The sequence below is a fragment of the Coturnix japonica genome, chromosome 6 (assembly GCF_001577835.2).
Source record: "Coturnix japonica isolate 7356 chromosome 6, Coturnix japonica 2.1, whole genome shotgun sequence".
NCBI classification, from domain to species: domain Eukaryota; kingdom Metazoa; phylum Chordata; class Aves; order Galliformes; family Phasianidae; genus Coturnix; species Coturnix japonica.
The window spans coordinates 22,203,235-22,222,981 of record NC_029521.1 but is presented as its reverse complement, the minus strand read 5'-3'; the positions used below and the strand labels follow the sequence as shown (position 1 = coordinate 22,222,981).

General features: G+C 36.9%; 1 protein-coding gene across 3 annotated transcripts in view; it reads left to right on the top strand.

Moving 5' to 3' along the window:
• Positions 1-19,747, top strand: part of SORCS1 (sortilin related VPS10 domain containing receptor 1) — a 258,259-nt gene that overhangs the window by 141,422 nt on the left and 97,090 nt on the right. For all 3 annotated transcript variants that reach the window (XM_032445519.1, XM_015867126.2, XM_015867125.2), the window contains exon 4: positions 11,253-11,411. In XM_032445519.1, the coding sequence (XP_032301410.1) occupies positions 11,253-11,411 (159 nt within the window). The remainder of the gene's footprint in view (positions 1-11,252; positions 11,412-19,747) is intronic.

Sequence of the window (19,747 nt, the reverse complement as noted above, 5' to 3'; positions counted from 1 at the left end):
ATGATAGAAATGCCTTACTGAGCAACAGAACAAAGTACTAGCAATATGAATGAATGCATTATATTACAGATCTCTACAAACCTCAGGTTTCTCCTGTAGGTGCTCTAATACTTTCACAGCTTACAGCTTCTCTCTCCTGTTCATTGCAATGCAGAACATCTGTTGCTAAAGAACAAAGGATTAATAATTGAAACTAGATTGCTCTTTCTAAAATAAATTGCATATACTGCTGTAATTTTTGTGATATTTTGTTGTCTTTTATTCTTTATTTCTTTTCTAAATGCAATTACCAAATACTGTAGTTGCTATGAGTCAGATTTTATTCCAGAATAGAATTTTCTCCTGTATTTCCTTTAAGGAATAGATTTTCAAGCTGTTTTCAACAGTAAAGTTTTTTTTTTGTTTTTTTTTTGTTTTGTTTTTTTTTTTAATGTCAAGTGCGTATGAAATGAGAGAATTGTGTAGTAATAATGAACTGGGAACAGTGAGATTGAATTCCAAGTCAGCCTGCTAAATTAGATCAAAATAGGCAGTGGAATGAAGAGGTAACAATCCTGAGTTTGATTTGAGGGAGATTTGAAAATAGAAAACCAGAAGCCTTGTCTTTCCATGTTCTTGCCCTCTGAACTGATTGCTCCTGGAGCTAATAATGTTTACATTGTGTGATTAGGAGCTGAGCCTGGTGAGTTCTATTTTCAGCATTAAGAAGAATCACAGGGAGTGAAGCTAACCTCAGTCTTTGGGCTTTGCACAGGGCTTTTGCAATGCTTAACATCCGTATATGTCTCATTGGCCTTCAAGCTGTACGCTGTTCTCTGATATGGCTCATATATAGCTGAAAAGGCCAATCTCAGCTTGCTAATGTGTGCATTCTGAGACTTTGTAAAGATCGTGGGCATGCCACCCTTACTCCATCTTAGCTAACTCTTGGAAGAACTCATGGAAGCTACTCTTCCATGTCTTCATTTACAGTAGGAATCCTCCCTGTGGATAATAAAAAGGGCTTTTCTTAGGGTTCTTGTGGAGGACATCTAGAGACTGAGTTTCAAACACGGCTCAGTCCTCTTAATTGTTATCTGAGTTTTACAGAGACAAAGCTGAAATGAAAATTTCTCTTTTTTCCATGTTTTATGTGAATATTTGTAATCCAGAGATTCCTCCTGAAGGATTTGTTGAGAGGTAATTGAAGAGAAGCAAGTTTATTTTGGAAACTTCACATTAAGAAGAAAGGGTTCCACGCGTTTGCATCAGGATGTACAAATAAAATTAGCATTGTGGCTGACTGATTTAGATGAAACTTTATTCCAAAGAGTGTTTGGAGATGATTAACCACAGTCTCAGAGCCTAAATTGAGATTAAAATGTAGGGAAAAAAAATGCACAAAATATGCAACTTGTAGAGCAGAAATTTCCTACCACATGTGGATGGCGTCTTCCCTTTGTAGGCACCAGCCAAAGGATCTAAGAACGTGGTCATAGTTACTATGTTCTGTGGTATCTCAAAGTCACAGGAGAGTAATACCTAAGTTTTAGCTCAATCCTCAGCATTGTCTAATCCAGTAAGCACATCACCAGGTCAAAAACACAACTACTGAAGGGGGTAGAAAGGATGGTGGTGTAGATTGCAAGCTCAGAGCTAGCCCAAGACAGTGTAGCACCCAGTGTGTTGGAATTCCATTCTTGTCTTCTTTGTATAGATGCAGTATAATGTAACAATGAAGCACTGAAACTATTTGTGAAAAGCAATCTCGGAGTGAAATCAGGTTAACCATTACAGCAAAGAAACACAGTGAGTATTATTTCCCTTACCAGTCAGTAAGTAGATATTTACACTTTCTGATGACATATATGAATCAGTGACAAGAGTAAGATGACATTTCTGTTTCTTAAATCCAGGCTATGAAACCCATTAATAAAACAGGTATGGCTTTGATTTTTTGATCTCTTCAGTGTCATAACAAGAGAACAAGCATATTTATGCAGGTCTATATAAAATGAAACCCTTTCTATATGTATGACAAGACACAAGAGACCTACACTTAGAAAGGACTCAAGAAATGTCATGTAAGTCATGAGAAGCTTTGTTTTTATAAAAGTGAATATTCAGGTCAGTGTATGATTGAGTAAGGTAAGTATTCACAAATGTTCTGTTTGATCTGTTGGCAAAGCAAAAATAAATCATGTGAGTAAAACTTTCACTAGGCTTAAATGGACCTTTAAGGTAAGAGCAATATAAAACTGAAGATGTTCTCATTTGTACTAAAACTGATGGGTATTATAAGGTTAACCCCAAATGGAAACTAGACAGTTTCAAATTGGATATGCCCAAAGAGTTTGTGGAATCTCTATCCTTTAAAAATTGTCAGAACAAAGCCCTGAGCATCACTCTGTGCCTTTGAATCTGTCTTAATACATAGCAGGTGTTAGGAATAAATGACCTCCAGAGGTCATTGCCTATCTGAATCACAGAAGTTATAAATTCCTTTATAATTCTCCTCAGAACAGAAGTAGCTCTGAAACATCCAGCAGTAATCTATTAAGGCATACTACAGACATATATTATTTATTATTTTCATACTACGTTTATATTTTTTGTATGAGTAAGGATGATGCAACTGAGAGTTTCTTTTCTTATAGCCCTCATTAAGGTGCTAGTTCCATTAACACAAGCAGGGACAGAATGTAGAATCTTTATTTTAATTCATGGGCAATAGGAGTGGAATCTGTGTTTTTAAAAGCTAAGGTTTAAAAAGTGTTAAAAATGGACTTGTTTTCCCATATCACCTTTTTTCCTGGTTTATTTAAAAGATACTGGCTCAAAGCAAGGCGCGTATTTTAAGAACTCACCCTAGCTACTGGGATTGCAGCCTGCTCTTGGGAAGGTGAAGGCTGATGTTTCTGGTCACAGTCCAGCCCACAAGTAGTGAGTCAGCAACACAGAAACAGTAGTGAAGATAGATGAGCTTCTTCACCTTTAATGGAAAAAGAAGTAGCTGAATCTTTGGTTTAGGTCTGGTCTAAGGTGAGGTACTTAGGAGATTCCACCAACACTTAGCCGCAGATAGAAAAGGCTGTAGGGTAGCAATCTGTTCAGTTGATATATGTCCCCAAGCTGATGAGCTGCAAGTAATGAGATGGGCTGTGTGTGGGTGCACTGCCCTCTTTTGGATTCTGGTAGAAACGTGATGAACTCAGTCCTAGTTGATTCTTTAGTTTTTTGTGAACTGAAGTTCAGAGCAAGAAGGTGGTTGTTATTGACCCAACACTGTACCTGGGGTTTTGTTAGTAGGAAAATTCATACAGCATATGGAGAAAATGTATTAAAGTGGGATTAGACATATTAGAGAGAGACGAACAACAATAATAGCAATGTTTCATTAACATAGTTAATATATTAGTACTGATTTGGGTTTTCTTTGTTCAAGATAGAGAAGTCACTGGAACTTAGTCTTTGGCATTCAGACCACATGAAATGTGAATGAAAAGCTATTATTGTGTATCAGTTTTTTAAAAGAAACACTGAAATGTCAGCTGAATATTAAGATAATGATTAACACTGGAAATCATAGCAATAGTTGTAAAACTGGAAGCATTGCTTAACATGAAAAAAAATCTTTGTTTAACTTAAATGTTTGAATATGGAGAAAATTAAAACATTTTTTTTCCTTAATTACAAACGTTAATTATTTCAGTCAATATGAGAAGAGGAAATAGGGCTGCACTGACATTCTGTTCAACAAGAAGAATCAGAAATGCTATTTTTTTTTTAATCTCACAATTTACTGGAATGTGTTCTTTAAACTGTCAAATCAAGTCCATTAAAAATGTCTGGATAGGCCTCCAAATATTGTGCTTAACCAAAAATGGGCTAAGAGACAAACAGTGGAAAATTAGGCAGCTTATAATATTAAGCTGTAAGTCCATATTATATTAAGTCCCATTGTGAAAGGAAGACATTATGTTCAGCCAAGGCTTGAATTCATCAGTGTTCTACAGGTGCCTTTTCAGTGCAGCAGGTAACGTCTGCTCTGGTTTCTAGAAATATAAGTTTAAAACCTTTGACGGGGCAGTTGGTGGTGTTTTCCATCCATTGCATAAAAGGTAGCCCTTTGAAACTGGTGAAATATCTTTTTGGTTTTTTATTTAAATTTTTTTTTTATTTTTTTTTTCCCTGACTAGTAAGTGTGGTGGGGTTTTGTCACTATTACAGTGCCCTGTACTTGGCCCCTGAGAAGAACGTATAGTTAAGAAAGGGCACAATCTCTACCACATACATTTTTACTCCAAACCTTTTAAATGGAACACCTTGGGAAGAACAACTACTGACATTTCACTTTGTGATACCTTCTGCATGCGTATACAACTTGTTTTCTGACTATGCATAACAGGGAGGCAGACATTCCCAAAGAGAACACTTTCATATGGTCTCTTTTATCTTTTTGAGAATATTTTGTTTTTTCACTTTAAAAAAAATGATATTATTCTGTATAACTGAAGACACAATCAGCAGGCTATTGGAAGTGACTTTTTCTGTTACTGTCTGAAGCTTGCATAAAGAAGAGTTATAAAGTGTTTATTTTATATATCACATGTTATTGTTGTTACATGATTTTAGTTTTTCCATTTCATAAAACAACCCAGGGTTATTCCTGCAACTAATAAAAAATAGAGATTTCATTGGCTGCTTTTCTTTGCTGTCACTTCTGGCTTGTAGTGAACTTCTGTGCTAATAAAGAATAGGTGAATTGAATCTTTTTTCCAGTTACTGACCAGCTTTTTATTTCAAACCACATTTATCATGATGCCAAATGCTATTCTTAACAATTTTTTGTGTTAGGAATATTGTACAGTCCCAGCACTCAAAAATATTGGCAGGTTATATATTTTCCCTCTCCTAAGTGATAGCCCTTTGCCATCTAGCATTCTACTGACAGGAGAATGTATTATCACTCCGTGAGAATTAAATCTTTCATGTGTGCAAACGAGATGAATTTTCCATCTGAATCTTTTACCTCTTGCCTATGAACAGCCAAGCCTTGAGGAACATGATGATATCTGATCAGTTATGGACTTTCTGTTTGCTCTTGGGAAAAGATTATGTTAGGGTTTTCACTGTGCAGGTCTGGATTTAGTTTGGAGCGAAGTTACACTACCTATTGATCAAGGATATAATTTTATTCAAGGGGAACTTGAAGTACATTGCCTCCATCTCAACAAAGTGCAAACTGATTTTATAAGATTGAGATATGTCTGTTCATGAATAAGAACCTTTGTATTCTCGAGTTACTGAGTTACAGCTGCAAAGTAACTTGACCTCATATTAATTTGTTCATTTCTACTTGTTTCTGAGATTATTTCAAACCAGGTCATCATTTGAAAGCTTTGAGTTGGAAACTTTAATTCTTGCACTGAAATCTTTTATTTCCCTCTAGAATTACTGTACTTTCTGAATTAACACGAACTTCTGGCAATAAAACACATCACAGTAGCTTGATTGAATTATTGTCGTATTATTTTAATGGTGTTTTAATGAAATTACTCAGCAACTAACCTTGTCTTTTAGCTGACATTAGAGACAGCTTCAAAACTGCCAACTCCAGCTCATTTCGTGTTTTCATTTAGATGTTAATACTGTTAGCCAATTTATTTAAAACAGAGATGAGGACCAAATTTTGGTGGCATTACTCTTGAGCACAGTTCTACAGCAGTTGAAGTTAATCTATGAATAAAGCTTGTTTAATTTTGCAGAGGCTTCGCTCTCCTCTTTCTCTATTAATATCCAAATGAATGCTTAAATTATTTCTTTTTGGTAATTTTGTCCCTAATTTACTTGCTCTCGCAGCTACTTACTGCTTCCAGCAACTCAGTCCTGTGAGAGGAAATGGTCTCATTTTCATTACAGCAGTTTTGCATTTATTTTGGAATGTCGTGACCAAATCAGTTAATTTATTTCAGCTTGTTTCATTCCAGTTCTTTTGCTAGGTTTTGAAAACCTTAATTTGTGAACTATTTTGCTTTGAAATTCATTGCTGAATCTACAGAACCAGGTTCTCTCTTTGCACAGTCCTCATGGCGTGTGAATGACAATCCACATTCAGAAGTGATATGTAAACTGGCAGAAATGTCATTAAAATGTGCTGGGACTCCGTTGTGCTTATACTCTTGCATTCAGTTGTGTGTTTAAAAAAATATATTCGGAAAAATGCAGCATGTGCTTGCTGTGCTGGTGTGACTAAGCATACTCTCATCATTGCATAGCTCTGATCTGAACAGAAAACAGTTACTTCTGCTGAAGAGTCTTGACTGACTCCACTCTTCATTTAATTTAAGATATGACAGCAATAAACCAGACAAGAGGCACTGCATGGTTTGGTCTGCCTTTAGTATGGGCTTTTGCTAGTAGTAAGGGGCAAAGAAATGTTCTTCTCTATCCTGTATTAGTGTTTGTAGTGGTAATATCAGACAGTTTAAAAACTGTCAAGATAAAAAGCAGTGAGCCCAATTCTTAACATACAAATTACTAGAATAGTCCACCAGTGCTAGTAATCTTATTATCATGTGTAATTTTTATTCACTCTCCTATGATGTCTGTGAGAACAGCCTTGCTAAATCAAAATGAATCTTTCAGTTGAGAAGGAAGTATAAGAACAGTGTAAGTAATAATATTTCCTTGTATATTTTTCCAGAATTCAACAGTGTCTAACTCAGATTCCTGAGACAATATTAGCACTTTTGTATTAATGGATATCTTCTCCAAGCATCTATCTGTTAATTTTGTCTGTTCAGATAAACACACTACGTCAGTGACTTCTGTGGCATAGCTAGTTAAAAATCCAGGAACTGCCCGTGATTTGGATCTCAGTTTTATTGATTAGTTTGAGACTCGGATGTTTTGTGTTATGAGAGAGTGAATAATTGTTCACTAGGCACTTCCAGGTCATTCACAGTCCTGTAGACTGTGGTCAAATTGCCTCTCATTTATTTCCTTTGGAAGTTGAATAGTTCATTTATTTGCTGCTTTTATGAAAAACATTTTGTTCCATTCTTCAAACACTCTTATTATTCTTTTGTGTTTCATACTAATAAATGTTATTATTTTATTTTATTTTATTTTTTAAGATGGAGGAATAAGAACAACACCCAGTGTTTAAGATGTAAAGAACACTGTCCAGTGGCCTAATAGGGTTATTTATCAATCTTTTTGATTATTTCCTAATAATTCCTACTGCCTTATTTGAGTGGTTTTGACAGAATCTGAGGAAGGATCTTGTGTTCTCATAGAACTCTACACTGAAACCCACATAAATCTCCCTTGAAATAAAATAGTTATGCAGAGCCTATTGTTCTGTCTGTTACTTTGGGATTGTCTTTCTCCATCTTCCCCTGCCACCCTGCTATACATCATTGCTGAATTTCACCTGTCATTTTACTGCTCAGGTATTCAATATTGTGAAATCCTCTTACAGCTCTCCAGAGCTGGCTTCTGGTTTTGTTTTTGGTGGTTTTTTGTCTTTTGTTTCATTATGAATACTTTACCGCCATCAGCAATCTTTGTCACCTATTTCTCCTTTCCTCTTTCCCAGTCATTAACAGATACATTTTCTTGAGCAAAGGCCTCTCTGCTGTTCAGAATATATTTATCTAGAAACCAGTATTATCTGGGATAGCAGCGATATGTTGTGTAAGGCATTACAGAAACAGAGAGAGAAGATAGCTCCTTCTTCAAGGAGTTTACATCCAGTATGTTTCCTACACTGAGGTGGGAATTTATAAAAGTAGTTTCTTTTTAATCTTCTTTCTGAGATATTGTTGGATATTAAAGACTTAATGAGATATTTGACTTCTAAGCTTAGATTCTCTTTGTTATTGCTGCTGGTTTTATTTTCTTTGCTTTCTTGTTCAGAATGTGTGTCCACTTTTTATTTTCTTTATAAGCAAATGCATCAAGTCAATGGGTAATAGGCTACTTCAAAGTACAAATTGACTTCATTTATTTCAAAGAAAAGTCTAAAATTTATTTACTGTGTTCTTCTTACACTGCAACAACAAAAACATTAATATCAATTGTACTTTCTCTCCTTTCTCATTTGTGTTCCAGGCAACTTAGACAATAACTAAGCTAATGTGGCTGCAGGTGCATTAGTGTGCTGTTCAGCTTAGTGAAAGCGGGTTTGTGTTATGAGGTAGTTGATGCTCAGATAACATCCACAATATGGGTATTTAGACTTCAGACAGGTGCTAGTCTGGTACTCAGGGTTGAATGTTCTGTAGTGGTTGGAGTACATTAGGTGCACTTCTGTTTTAGTGTTATTGAAAGAAAATTCAGTTCCTGTGTTCTGAGATCACTCTGTGGTGTGAGCCAAATCATGATAGATAGGGATTTGCTACAGAGATTTCCCCTGAGAATCTGTGGGATTAATTTCAGGGTCACACTACTGGCCTGATCTGAAAGGTTCATACAGGTAGATACACTGAATTTGTTTCATTTTGGAAAAAAAATCATTCAGATGTCAGTTTCTGCATCCCATCTGTTAAGTTCTATCTTTCAGATTTGTCACTTTGATTATTTGCACACAGACATCTTGTATTTAAATTAACTTTCATCTGACTGGGTTTTGAACTAGGTGATGTTTGAGGTCCCTTTGAACCCAGCCATTCTATGGTTTTTCAAGTTACATGGGACTCTGACTGTGATTTGGGTAGTGTCTGCTTAGTTCTATTTTGTTTCATTTCAGGACATTTTTGCAAAGTGATTGGCAATGCAGGACATGATGGTAGTACAGAGAATGCTGTCCCAGCACTGAAAGTTGTAGTTAACAAATAGACTAATGGCTGGAGAGTCATTGCTCAACTGCATCCCCTGATTATGACGCTCTCTATCTCCTCACATAAATCTACAGCAGTTCTGCACACTCTGTCATGTGTAAAAACTGACAGTAGAAGAGATGTATTCTGAAACACTTCACATGTACAGACTGGCTGGTCACTGCAGGTGAGGCCAAGTGACTAGTTCTGGAGACCATAGATACCTGAAAATGCAGCAGCAGTAGCTTAAGGGTGGTAGTTAGCAGATTAAAGCCAAAGTCATTGGTACTGGCAGTTCTCTTTAGGTACTTAACTTCTATTGATTGAATGAAGAATTAGGTGCTTCAGTACCGCAGCAGTTTGTGCCTCAATTCCAATTCTATGAAATGGAGATAAGAGCACTTTCACACTTCAGAGGAGTGGCATGACAGAAGACGTGTTAAGACTGTGATGTGCTTGGATGTGGCAGTGATGAGGTCAGATGAGTTCCTTGTGCAGGTAGAAAGCGTTGTGTGAAACTAGAGTGGATCTTGATTAACAGCTTGCCTTAGAGGCACAATCCAAAGTCAATGAAAATACTCTTATTAACTTCAAAGAACTGGGATCAAGCCCATTGATTTGTGCTTATTTTCTGCTCTAGTTACTGTAGTCCAAGTGAATGCTGTGCTGTGATATTTTCATGTACTAACATAAACAGAATCCACTTATAAAGGGAGACATAGAAATAGGAAAAACAATTTCTGAAGTCTTTTGATAGACATTAACCATAGAAATGTTGTCCCCTTTAACCAGAAAAAAAATAAAGTAACCAATAAACATCACTTAATTTTTGGCTTGACAAGATAGTTAATAACTTATTGAAAGTAAATGGTCTATATATTGATGCTTTGAATATTAATGCTTTCTGAGTAACCTCTATCATGTAATCTTCAGTTTAGAATCCACATCAGCGATATACTTGATGTATTTCAAAGCATTAAATTCAAATATGAATATTTAATTTTAATGGTGCATGTTTTCGTCCTAAGATTTCAAAAGTAGATCAGAGACACCAAAAGGAGATTGTGTCTTTAGGGTTACAATGGGAGTATTATCCTATTGTACATTAAAGTATGGCAAGGCAGTATAACTTGTCTAAGGTCACTGAAGATATTAAATTCCAGCCAGTTTGAAGTAAACACCTAACCTTCCAAGTCATGGGCCAAGTTGTTACACAGCCAAGGGTTTTTTGAGACATAGATAACAGCCTCTGGCAGTTATCCAGTAATAAAGGACATAGGTGTATTTATACCTTCACATACAACTAATTATCATCTGTGTCTATCAAGACTTATGCTGCTCTATAATTCATAGCTAACGAGTTGTTATGGATTACTCCACCTGCCAGGAGGAGATTACTCCTCCTCCAGGGAGGAGTTTGCTCTGAGAAATGGTATGGGTCCTTTCATTTCATACTCATCTAAAAACATCAGCAACAACAATAAAATAAATAAATAAATAAATAAAAATTAATTTTAACTGATACTCATGGTTAAAGGCTTTAGTACCTTCCCAGGCAAATATTTAGAATTTTTCATGTTTGTCATTCACTATACCTCATTCCCACTCCCAATGGGTGTTATTTCCTGCTTGTTGAAATACTGAAATGATCTCTTTGTAATATTCTAACCTATATATTCTTTCTCAAGCAGAGACACATAAGAAAATTTTCTCATTCTCTCTGTTTCATCACAATGCAGACCAATTAGTACCATAGGTGATAGAGAGAAGTAGCTGTGACAACTGCAATCCATGTATCTTCATTCTTGGACAAAGCTAGGAAGCAACTTTGCTATGCAGAAATTATTTGTGCAACAAGTGAATCTCTAATTCACAGCATCATAGAAACTGGAGATGTGAAGAACCCAGCACATATCAGATGTGTTCTCCTGCCAAAGCAAGATATTTCTTGCAGACAGACAAGTTGTAATGTTTTAGGCAATGAAACCGTTGTCTTCTCTGAAAATTCTGCCAGATTCCAACAGATCTAACCGTTAGAGTTTGTTTAGTTTTTTTATGTCTCTCTCACTCCTCCTAGCCCGTTTCTTTTAGTTTCTGAACACCTTACTTTTAGTCTGCTACTCCAAAAAGATCATTCATGAAGTCCCTGGCAGCCTATTGTGGTTGTCTAGGAACGTACTTTTATATCACAAAAATCAGGTTTGACTTTTTCTGATAGCATATCATTTGGGTCTGTATTTACAAGTGATAGTTATTTGCTCTATTTCATTGTATGTTATGTGTTTGTATAGTTAAAATACACTGTTTCCCCTACTGAAAGATCAGCTATGCTTAGTTTTGATATTGTGTTGAAGCATTTTGAAGCAGACATATTTATTAAGATTATCTGAAGTTCCTGTCCTCTAATTCCTCTTCAACACTGTGATTTGATCTATCCCTTCCATACAGATTATGCTGTTGACTGATCCAGAGGTCGAGAGCAGCTTACTGATTAGTACTGATGAAGGTGCCACATATCAAAAATATCGTCTGAACTTCTACATTCACAGTCTTCTCTTCCACCCAAAGCAGGAAGACTGGATCTTAGCATATAGTCAAGATCAAAAGGTAAGAATTGTTGCCAGTATTTCACTTTATTTGCTCTCTGCTTAACTGTTATAGAGAATTCAGGACTGTCTTGAGGGTAGCTGGTCTGGTATTTCCAGCAGAGGACACTGAGTAAGCCCCAATCCCTGTTGTAGTCTGCCCAGAGAGGTCGTGGAATCTCCTCCTCCAGAGATACTCAAAGCCTGTCTGGATGTTTTCCTGTACAACCTACTATAGGGAACCTGCTCTAGCAGGGGATTGGAATAGGTGTATTTCCAGAGGTCCCTTCCAACCTTACAATACTGTGATCTGTAAGACAGAGATAAAGGACGTGGGCACCTACTGTATGCATGGGGCCTAGTGCTCTTATTCCTGACCTGTCAACCTGCTTTTATTCACTGGTGGGATTTTTTTTTTGGCAATATCATGTGTCAGGGAATGGGAAGAGAATTCAGCTGAGACCCTTCACAGTAAGAAAAGCAACCTCTAATGTGACGATTTCTCCTTGTAGTTAACACTTCTCTCACTCCGTTCTGGCACTTGTTCCAAGAGCAGTATAAGACATTGCTTGTTCCTGTCTGGTTGGCATATTTTCAAAGAGAAATGTAGCAGTGAATCAATTTCTTTTGAGGGCCAGTTACTTCAGCATGCTCAGTCCATCTGTTGAATAAATTTGCTGTGAAATTTGCCTTGATTTTTTGATGTTCAACTTGAGATACCAGAATGAGGCTTAAATGTAATGGAACTCATTGTTAGCAGCTTCTGAAAAACACGCATGAACATGCACAAGGCAGTCGCTTCCTTTGAAGAACCTTATAGAGCTCAATCTGTGTTATACTCTAAAATGGAGATTGAAGGGATACTGTAAGAGGGAGTTGGTGTTGTATAGCTTGGAGTAAAGAATGCACTGGGGAGACTTTTTTCTAATGTTTCAATACTTAAAGGGGCTTATATGAAGGATGAGGAGAGATTTTAATTTTACAAGGAGTTGTGGTGGTAGGACATGTCGTAATAGTTTTAAACTAAAAGAGGATAGATTTAGATTAGATGTAAGGAAGAAATTCGTTACTGAGGGTAATAAGGCAATGTAACAGGTCGCTCAGAGAAGTTATGGTTACCCCATCCTGAAAATGTTCAAGGTCAAACTAGGTAGGGCATCAAGCAATCTAATCTAGTGGAAGATCACCATGCCTACAGCAGGGAGGGTAAAATTACGAGATATTTAAAGATCCCTTCCAACTCAAATTGCTCTGTGGTTTTATACTGTTGTGCATAAATATCTTTCTTCAAGGGGAAGCCAACATTTGGGTGAGTATCCTAATCTAGCAAAAAAAACTAAGGCTGATGACTGAGAGTCAGTTGTCACTGTGAAGGGTTTGAGCATTGCAACAAACTGCTTTGAGAAGTGGTCGATTTCACATGCCAACTTTTTGATGTTTTTGAATGAAACAGGAAAACAGATGGAAGCAGTCTGCTGAACTCGCAAAACGGATAACAGAATGAAGTGTTTTGTCATCCCATTTATAAGCCATATATTTGGTTTACAAATAAGTAATCTATAATGCTTTGAATCTAATCAATAATCAAAGTTTTGGATGAATTTTTAGTTTATATATTGATGTAAATATCACCATGAATGTTTGAATACTAAGATGTCTTTCATGTTAGCATTTGAATTAATTATATAAACATTAAACAGTTGTTCTTCCTTTTGCCTAAATTAGGTTTGTAATTACAGTAACTGTAAGCCTCAGAAAATAAATTAATTAGCTGAGGTCACAATGAGTTTACGAGAACTCTTGGAATAAACATTCAGTACTGTGCTCTATGCGCAGTGCTGTTCAAGCCCTGTAGCATCCAAAATTGAACAGGAAATGCATTTTGCCTGCTTAATTCAATTCTATGCTGTGCAGAATTGTGCTGAGTGTTGTGTGCACTCACCTCTCTCATAACAGTTTGCAGATTGTACTGTTGTAAATCTGTTTCAGAGGAAGGTGCAGATAAAATGATTAATAGGTGTTCAGTATGGAATTAGGCAAAGTGAAAATATTTTCTTTCCGTTGTGGCTGTTGGGTTCCCCAGGCTGATATGAAACAAAACAGAACTTTTTCTCTACTGCTTGTTAGGCCCCTTTGGAGTTAAACTTTGTGTCAGGAAAAGGAGATTTATCATGTAAGGATCGAGAAAACTTTCAGTGGTAAATTTGTCAGTTAGAACTAGGGTACAGCAGAAAATGAATTTCTGATGTTGTGATCAACATCCAGTTGATGAAATAATTCTGAATTAGAGTTCATACAGCTAATAATTGTTTAATTTATGGTAGGTGGCTACCGGCAGGTATATTTTCATTGTTCCACATGAAACTCCTACACTTTTCTTCTTTACAGAATTTTTTAAATCCCAAACCGGATGTAGAAATAAAGCTGCCTTTTGTGTTTTAACCTGAATTTGTGGAGCATGTGTGAGATGTGTGCATATGGTGCTTTTGGTGACAGGATGCAGGTTGTATGGTAAATTCTCTTTGTGTTAGGGCATTGATTAGCAAATTGGATAACCATTGGGAATACAGTATTTTAGCTGCAAGAAGAAAATTATGTAGAAAAAGTCTATATATCTGAATCAGTGAACTCTGAAGTAGAATTTTAAAAGTCCTCCATATACGTGTGAGTCACAGGCCTGTTTTCCACTTAAAAGCCTAATGGAAATACTTTCTGACTTGGTGAGCTTGTACCACAGAGAGTAACCAGCAAAGGAGGAGTGTTGTTCCGCTTGGACTTAATGAAATATAACTCAAACTAAGGGTCAAATTCTGTCCATGCCTAAGTGTAAATGGCTCCCATTGGTTTCATTCTCATATACCCAGAGGCAGAATACTCTCAGAGTAATTGTGTAGTTCAGTGACTATCAAGGTAACTACAGTGGGAACTGTTGGGCAGATTGGAACAAATGATGTTGCAGTTTGCTAGTTTGTTTGTCTTTTGTTAAGACTGTATTTAAGGAAAGAGAACCATTACTCCTTGGATTTCAGGCAGTGTTTGTGCACTAATCAAGGATTACTTGAGAAAACAGAGGAAACCTATCTGAATGGTATGAAATTGGCATTATCATACCATAGACTTAGATGCCATGCATGGAAATGAAGAGGCTGTAGAGGTTTCACATTCATTTTATATTGCTCTTGGCAGTCAGAAGGAAGATAAGAGTCAATTAGAAAACATGTTTACATCCTTCAGGCAAACAAAGTTCTCATTGCATCATTTGCATCTTGTCATTGTAGCAGGTGGGACCAGGGAAGTCAGGTGGTGAATTGAGCAACTGTTGAAGAGGCAGGAATCAAATTGGGAATGAACTGTTTGACTCTCAGGAGTGCTTCAGATAGTTCAGGACTGATTGAGAGCAAATTCAACAAGTAGAGCATGCCTCTTATTGCCCAATTGTGATGAACAGGAAATGGGTCACAAAGCATCATCTCTCAGTCTCTTTACAGCCTGCTTGAGTCTATCACTATGATAAGCATTACAGATCTTTTTTGTTTGGTTGAATAGAGATTTACTAAATGGCAGGGAAGTCTGTGTTAACTGAAATCATTTTACAACCCAGTTTCTTGCGTGTTGTGTACAAGTGAATGTTGTTAATTACTGGAGTTCAACTGATGAGCCATAACTCATTAAGCTTCAGTGACTTGGTTGCTTTTGTTCACATCTCTCCTCCGTGTCCGCCTTGGGCGGCAGACTTGAATTACCATTGCTGACAGGCCAGTCCCTTATTCAGTCATGAGTTTTTCCTGCCAGTCTTGAGGAAAAAAAAAAAAGAGCAGCAAACCATCTGCCGCCTGTACTAATTGCTTCATGATTGCATTCATTGTTCTGGCTGAAAGTACAGTTGTTACATGGCTGATTCTTACCACATAATTGCAGAACTATTGCACGCTCCTCTATTTTCTGTATAAGAGGAGTTACAGATCAGGAGGAAACTTCAATACTGCAAAGCATTGCTTGTGAGGTAAAAACTTGTTGGAGGTCTTGTACGTGTGAGCTCTCATGGGTTTAATCAGCTTGCCTGTAAGATGAAGGCTGTATTTTGTGGGAGTATTAGTTATGCATTACTGTGTAATCTTCAAAAGTAGTTTGCTGTGCAATCAGAAGGTGGGATGTAAGAGCCTCTACTTCACGTGGAGACATCCTCTGCTATTCAGATGGGTCAGACAGGCAGAGGAATGGTGGGTAATCAGCCATGAATAACACAGCTATTTGGAGAGATGAAGTATGGGTGAAAGTGGAAAACACAAGTCAGATGGGTGAGATGCAAAGTTGTAATTATCCATCTCAGGAGTAAATGTGCAAAGGCACTCAAGAACTGAAAGGCAGCAACAGAGGCTGAAAAAAAGAATCCAGATTTAAAAATGGAGTTATTCTCGTTGCTTATCCTCTCTCATTTTAAGTGAATTCTTGAAAGGCAAGGCACACTAAGAGACCTCTGCCTACACAAAACCAGGAAATGAAGAGGCATTCATTTCCTTTTTCTTCTTTTTTCTTCTTTTTTCCCCTTAGCCTTTCCCAAGTATCAGATTCCATCCATCTACCTTCATTAACTATGTGTGTGTGTTGCAGTGGAGAGCAGTGGGTTAGGGACTGATGGTTGGCTGTATATTTAAAGTGCTGAAGTTCAGGAATTTGGGATTTTGCTGGTGCTGGAATAATTTATCTTCAGTCATCCAATCAATCATGCCATCTTCCTCAGTACTTCCTCCACAGTAAAGGAGTCAAGGTCAGCAGCAGGTGAAAGGTGAAACTGTAGAGGCTTTCTTCATTCAAACATTTAAATAGGACAGATTCCAGAGAAAATGAAAGATGCCCCAGACCCTTTTCCCATCCACTCTCCCTCCTAATCCTTTGAAAAAGGGAGAATCCTGCAGCTTGTAGTCTGTCTTGTTTCCAGTATTGTGTCATTGTTCAAGGCCTCATCAAATTTCAATGAAATTGCATCAAAATGTACACAGGAAAGTTCCTTACCCACTCAGTATACTGAAAATCCACTTGTTGTTGAACAAAAGCTTTTAAAACCATTCGCAAACACTACTTCTGTTGTTTCTGTTATTAAGGTTGGTGGGGAAGACGTTACTTGTATAGTGTTGTTTGTGTTTTCTTTTTCTCCTTTTTGTGTCTTTTCAATTTTGAGGTCAGTTTGTGAACTATATTAAGTGGCACCAAAGCCATTTTATTTACAGCAAAACTCTCTGTGACGTTTCATGTGTGTTTAAAGCAAGGAAGGATCCATCTGCCTAGATGAGGTACTTAGGCTAACTTCTTCAGCCCCTTCTATCCATGCAGTTGGGCTAATGTCTGCCAGTATCTGCTATAGGTGCAACCAGTTTTGACTCCTCAGGTTCTGATGGACTATTTTAGACCCACTTCCGATTTCTAAAGCTTTTAATTTCACTTCATTATGATCTAACTTTGAGAATTATTGTACCAGGAACATGATCAAATCAGAGACTTTCAGAGGTTTTACTTTCAGCCTAATTTATTTTGTTCCTTTTTACACCTTCTCTATCTCCGTGGTAGTAGTCATTGCATACAAAAGTCCATGAGCTTATGATTGTAAACAAGCACAAAAATATCTGTGTTTGTAGATGAATATTTGCATACTCTTCGTGGGAAGTCCTTAAGCACAGACACCTGCTGAGCATTCTGACAACACATCTTGCACACAGTTCTTTTCTTGTTATCTCTAGGACAACTGATTAGCGTTTGGTGGCAATCAATGTACTGAAGATGAACAAGGAAGGGACATCAAAACGAGTCATCTGACTGTTAGTTTGTTAGAATTTTTTTCTTTCTTTCCTCTCATGGTCAGTTCCTTAGCATTGTCTCAGTAAGAAAACTAATACAGTCAGACGGAATCTTCAACTGGTCATGAGCCAGTGCACAAACTGTGACATAAAAAAGGATTTCCTTGTGGACACATCAGTCTTTTACACCTCACTAAGTATGATGTATTAAGTGAGTTTGAAGTGTAGAGTTTAAAATGTAGCATGTAAAAAAAAAAAAATAAATAAAAAATAAAAAGGGAGATGCTTCCCTAATCACCAGGGGAAAAAAAAAAAAAAAAAAAAAAAAGTCCAAAGATAGAAAAAATCAACTGGCAGAGCCCAGCTGCAGTCTGTCTGTCTGGAAATATAGATTCATATCTGGGCACAAGCGTGATCAGTGAAATAGAAAGAAGGACTCCTGAGCGGTAATCACAGTGCTCTACTACTTACTTATCTTTAAGCAAATTAATATGTCCTTGCTTATCCATCTGTATATGCATGAGCCCTCTGTATCCCTAGAGAACTTGTTCGTTTACTGCTTTGGGTTTCCTGGCTGCATATTTGTTACTTTGCAGATTTTGTTGTGCTCTACGTGAGTCTCATTTTCCTACTTCCATGGTAATTTCTTTTTTCCTCTTCATAATCAGTGCACTGGACTAGGAGTAAAGAAATGTGATTGCTGTCACTAGGTCTAGCACTGATCTCTATGGCTTTGAGTAACTTCCTTCAGTTTTCCCTAGATGATTCTCTTCTCTCTTTTCCAACAGTCATTTGTTTTGAATGCATGCTCCTATGTGTCTCCATTTTCTTATTATGCAAAGCACCTGTCAGCACTGAATTCATGTGGAGCCATAGGTTCTAGTGTAGTAAAAATGTAAGGCTGTGCATGTGTGCATGACAATTCCAGTGCTTTACCCTGAATTCTGTTTAATCAAAGCCTTTTCACTTCTGTTCTCATTCTAATAGGGTGTATCTTTTAGTTGATAAAGTATTTCCTTACTTTAGTCACCTAAACAGTTATGAACATACCTAATAATTTCTCAGCATAACAAAAAGCACATGCAGGATGCTCTGTTGCAGAGATTCCTGTTGCAGAAATATTAGAGCTGTTAACAGAGAAAGAAATTAACCTTGAGGATAACTTACCAAGCAGAGTAGTAAATTCATCATCCCTTGGAACTTGGTTTTGATGGCTTTCCAGAAGATTCAAACACTGAGACTGTATGTCTATCCAGAAGATACGATCTAGCTCAGCCATTGATTGTCAGCTTAAATAATTCTCTCTACTGCTTGAATTAGTGACTAAGATTCTGCAGCATCTGTTTTGATGAGAACAGAATGATGACACTAGTACTTCTTTCTGGCCTTAAGATACATGTGCTAGGAGGATTCCTTTAAGTATCTGCTGGTAAAATTGTGTTTCCTGATACGTGTTTAGTATATAAATAGACTGCACTAGAAACATCATGCTAATATAGGTACTTGCTTCTCTAAGGCCAGAACACCAACTGATATGGATACCCGTTTAGAACATGTACACATTAAGCACGTTGTTCCTTGACACAGATGGAGATATCTGCAGTGCCAGTGTGGAAACCTCTCTCATTATGATAATCTTTGATGTAGCAGGTAGATCCTGCTGAAGATTTAAGACCATAAAGGACTACTTAATACACCTATATAAACATGTTCAATCTTAAATGCTTACTTGATGCACTAACCCCATCATTTTCTGCAGACTGCATATGAAGAAAAAGAAATGCAAGCTTGATTGTTCTTCTAGGGTCGTAAATTGAAGTGCAATGCTGAATTGATGCAATCCATATGGAATCTATGCTACTGCTCTTTGCTTTCCTGAATGTTGTAGATTACTTCCAAATGTACTGTTTCATAGATGAATGCTATTTGAATAATGCCTCTATGAACAATGAGAATGATGAATGTAGAATCACCTCAAATACACCTGCGCTTGTAGTAAAGTACAGTCTGTCTGTAATAAAATTATTCAGTTCAAATGAATAGGGATAAAAGGAGGGACTTCACTGTACTTATTTCAAATTACATTGTTGCATCTTCAGAAAGTTGTTTTTACCCAGGTTGACAGTGATTAAATGGTGTTTTTTGAATGTTGTGTTCTTTGGTAAAAGTGAACTAAATTTTTTAAAAGTACTAAACTCGAAGAAGTGATCTCTGAAATGTTCACGTGGTCCATTGTTACAAAAATCGTGTTTCAAATGCTCTGTTTCTTCTGTCAGTCTATGGTGTTTGAAGGGATTAAGGCAAAACACTGTGTTCAGGTCAAGTTTTAATCAACTTATGGAAACACCAAGAAATTTAAGAGGCAAGCGGTCAGCATATGTGAAGAAATAAGGTTAGAAGGACTGACCAATAAGAAACTTCTAAGGAAATTGGTGGTGAATTTGAAGCAAACCCAAGTCTTTCAAAACTAGTTGAGCTAGTTTTCCAGGTGTGTGCTCTAGAGATGAATGCCAGGTTGAATTGCCTTGGTCAGATCTCTGTCAAGGAGGAATAATTGGAACTTTCA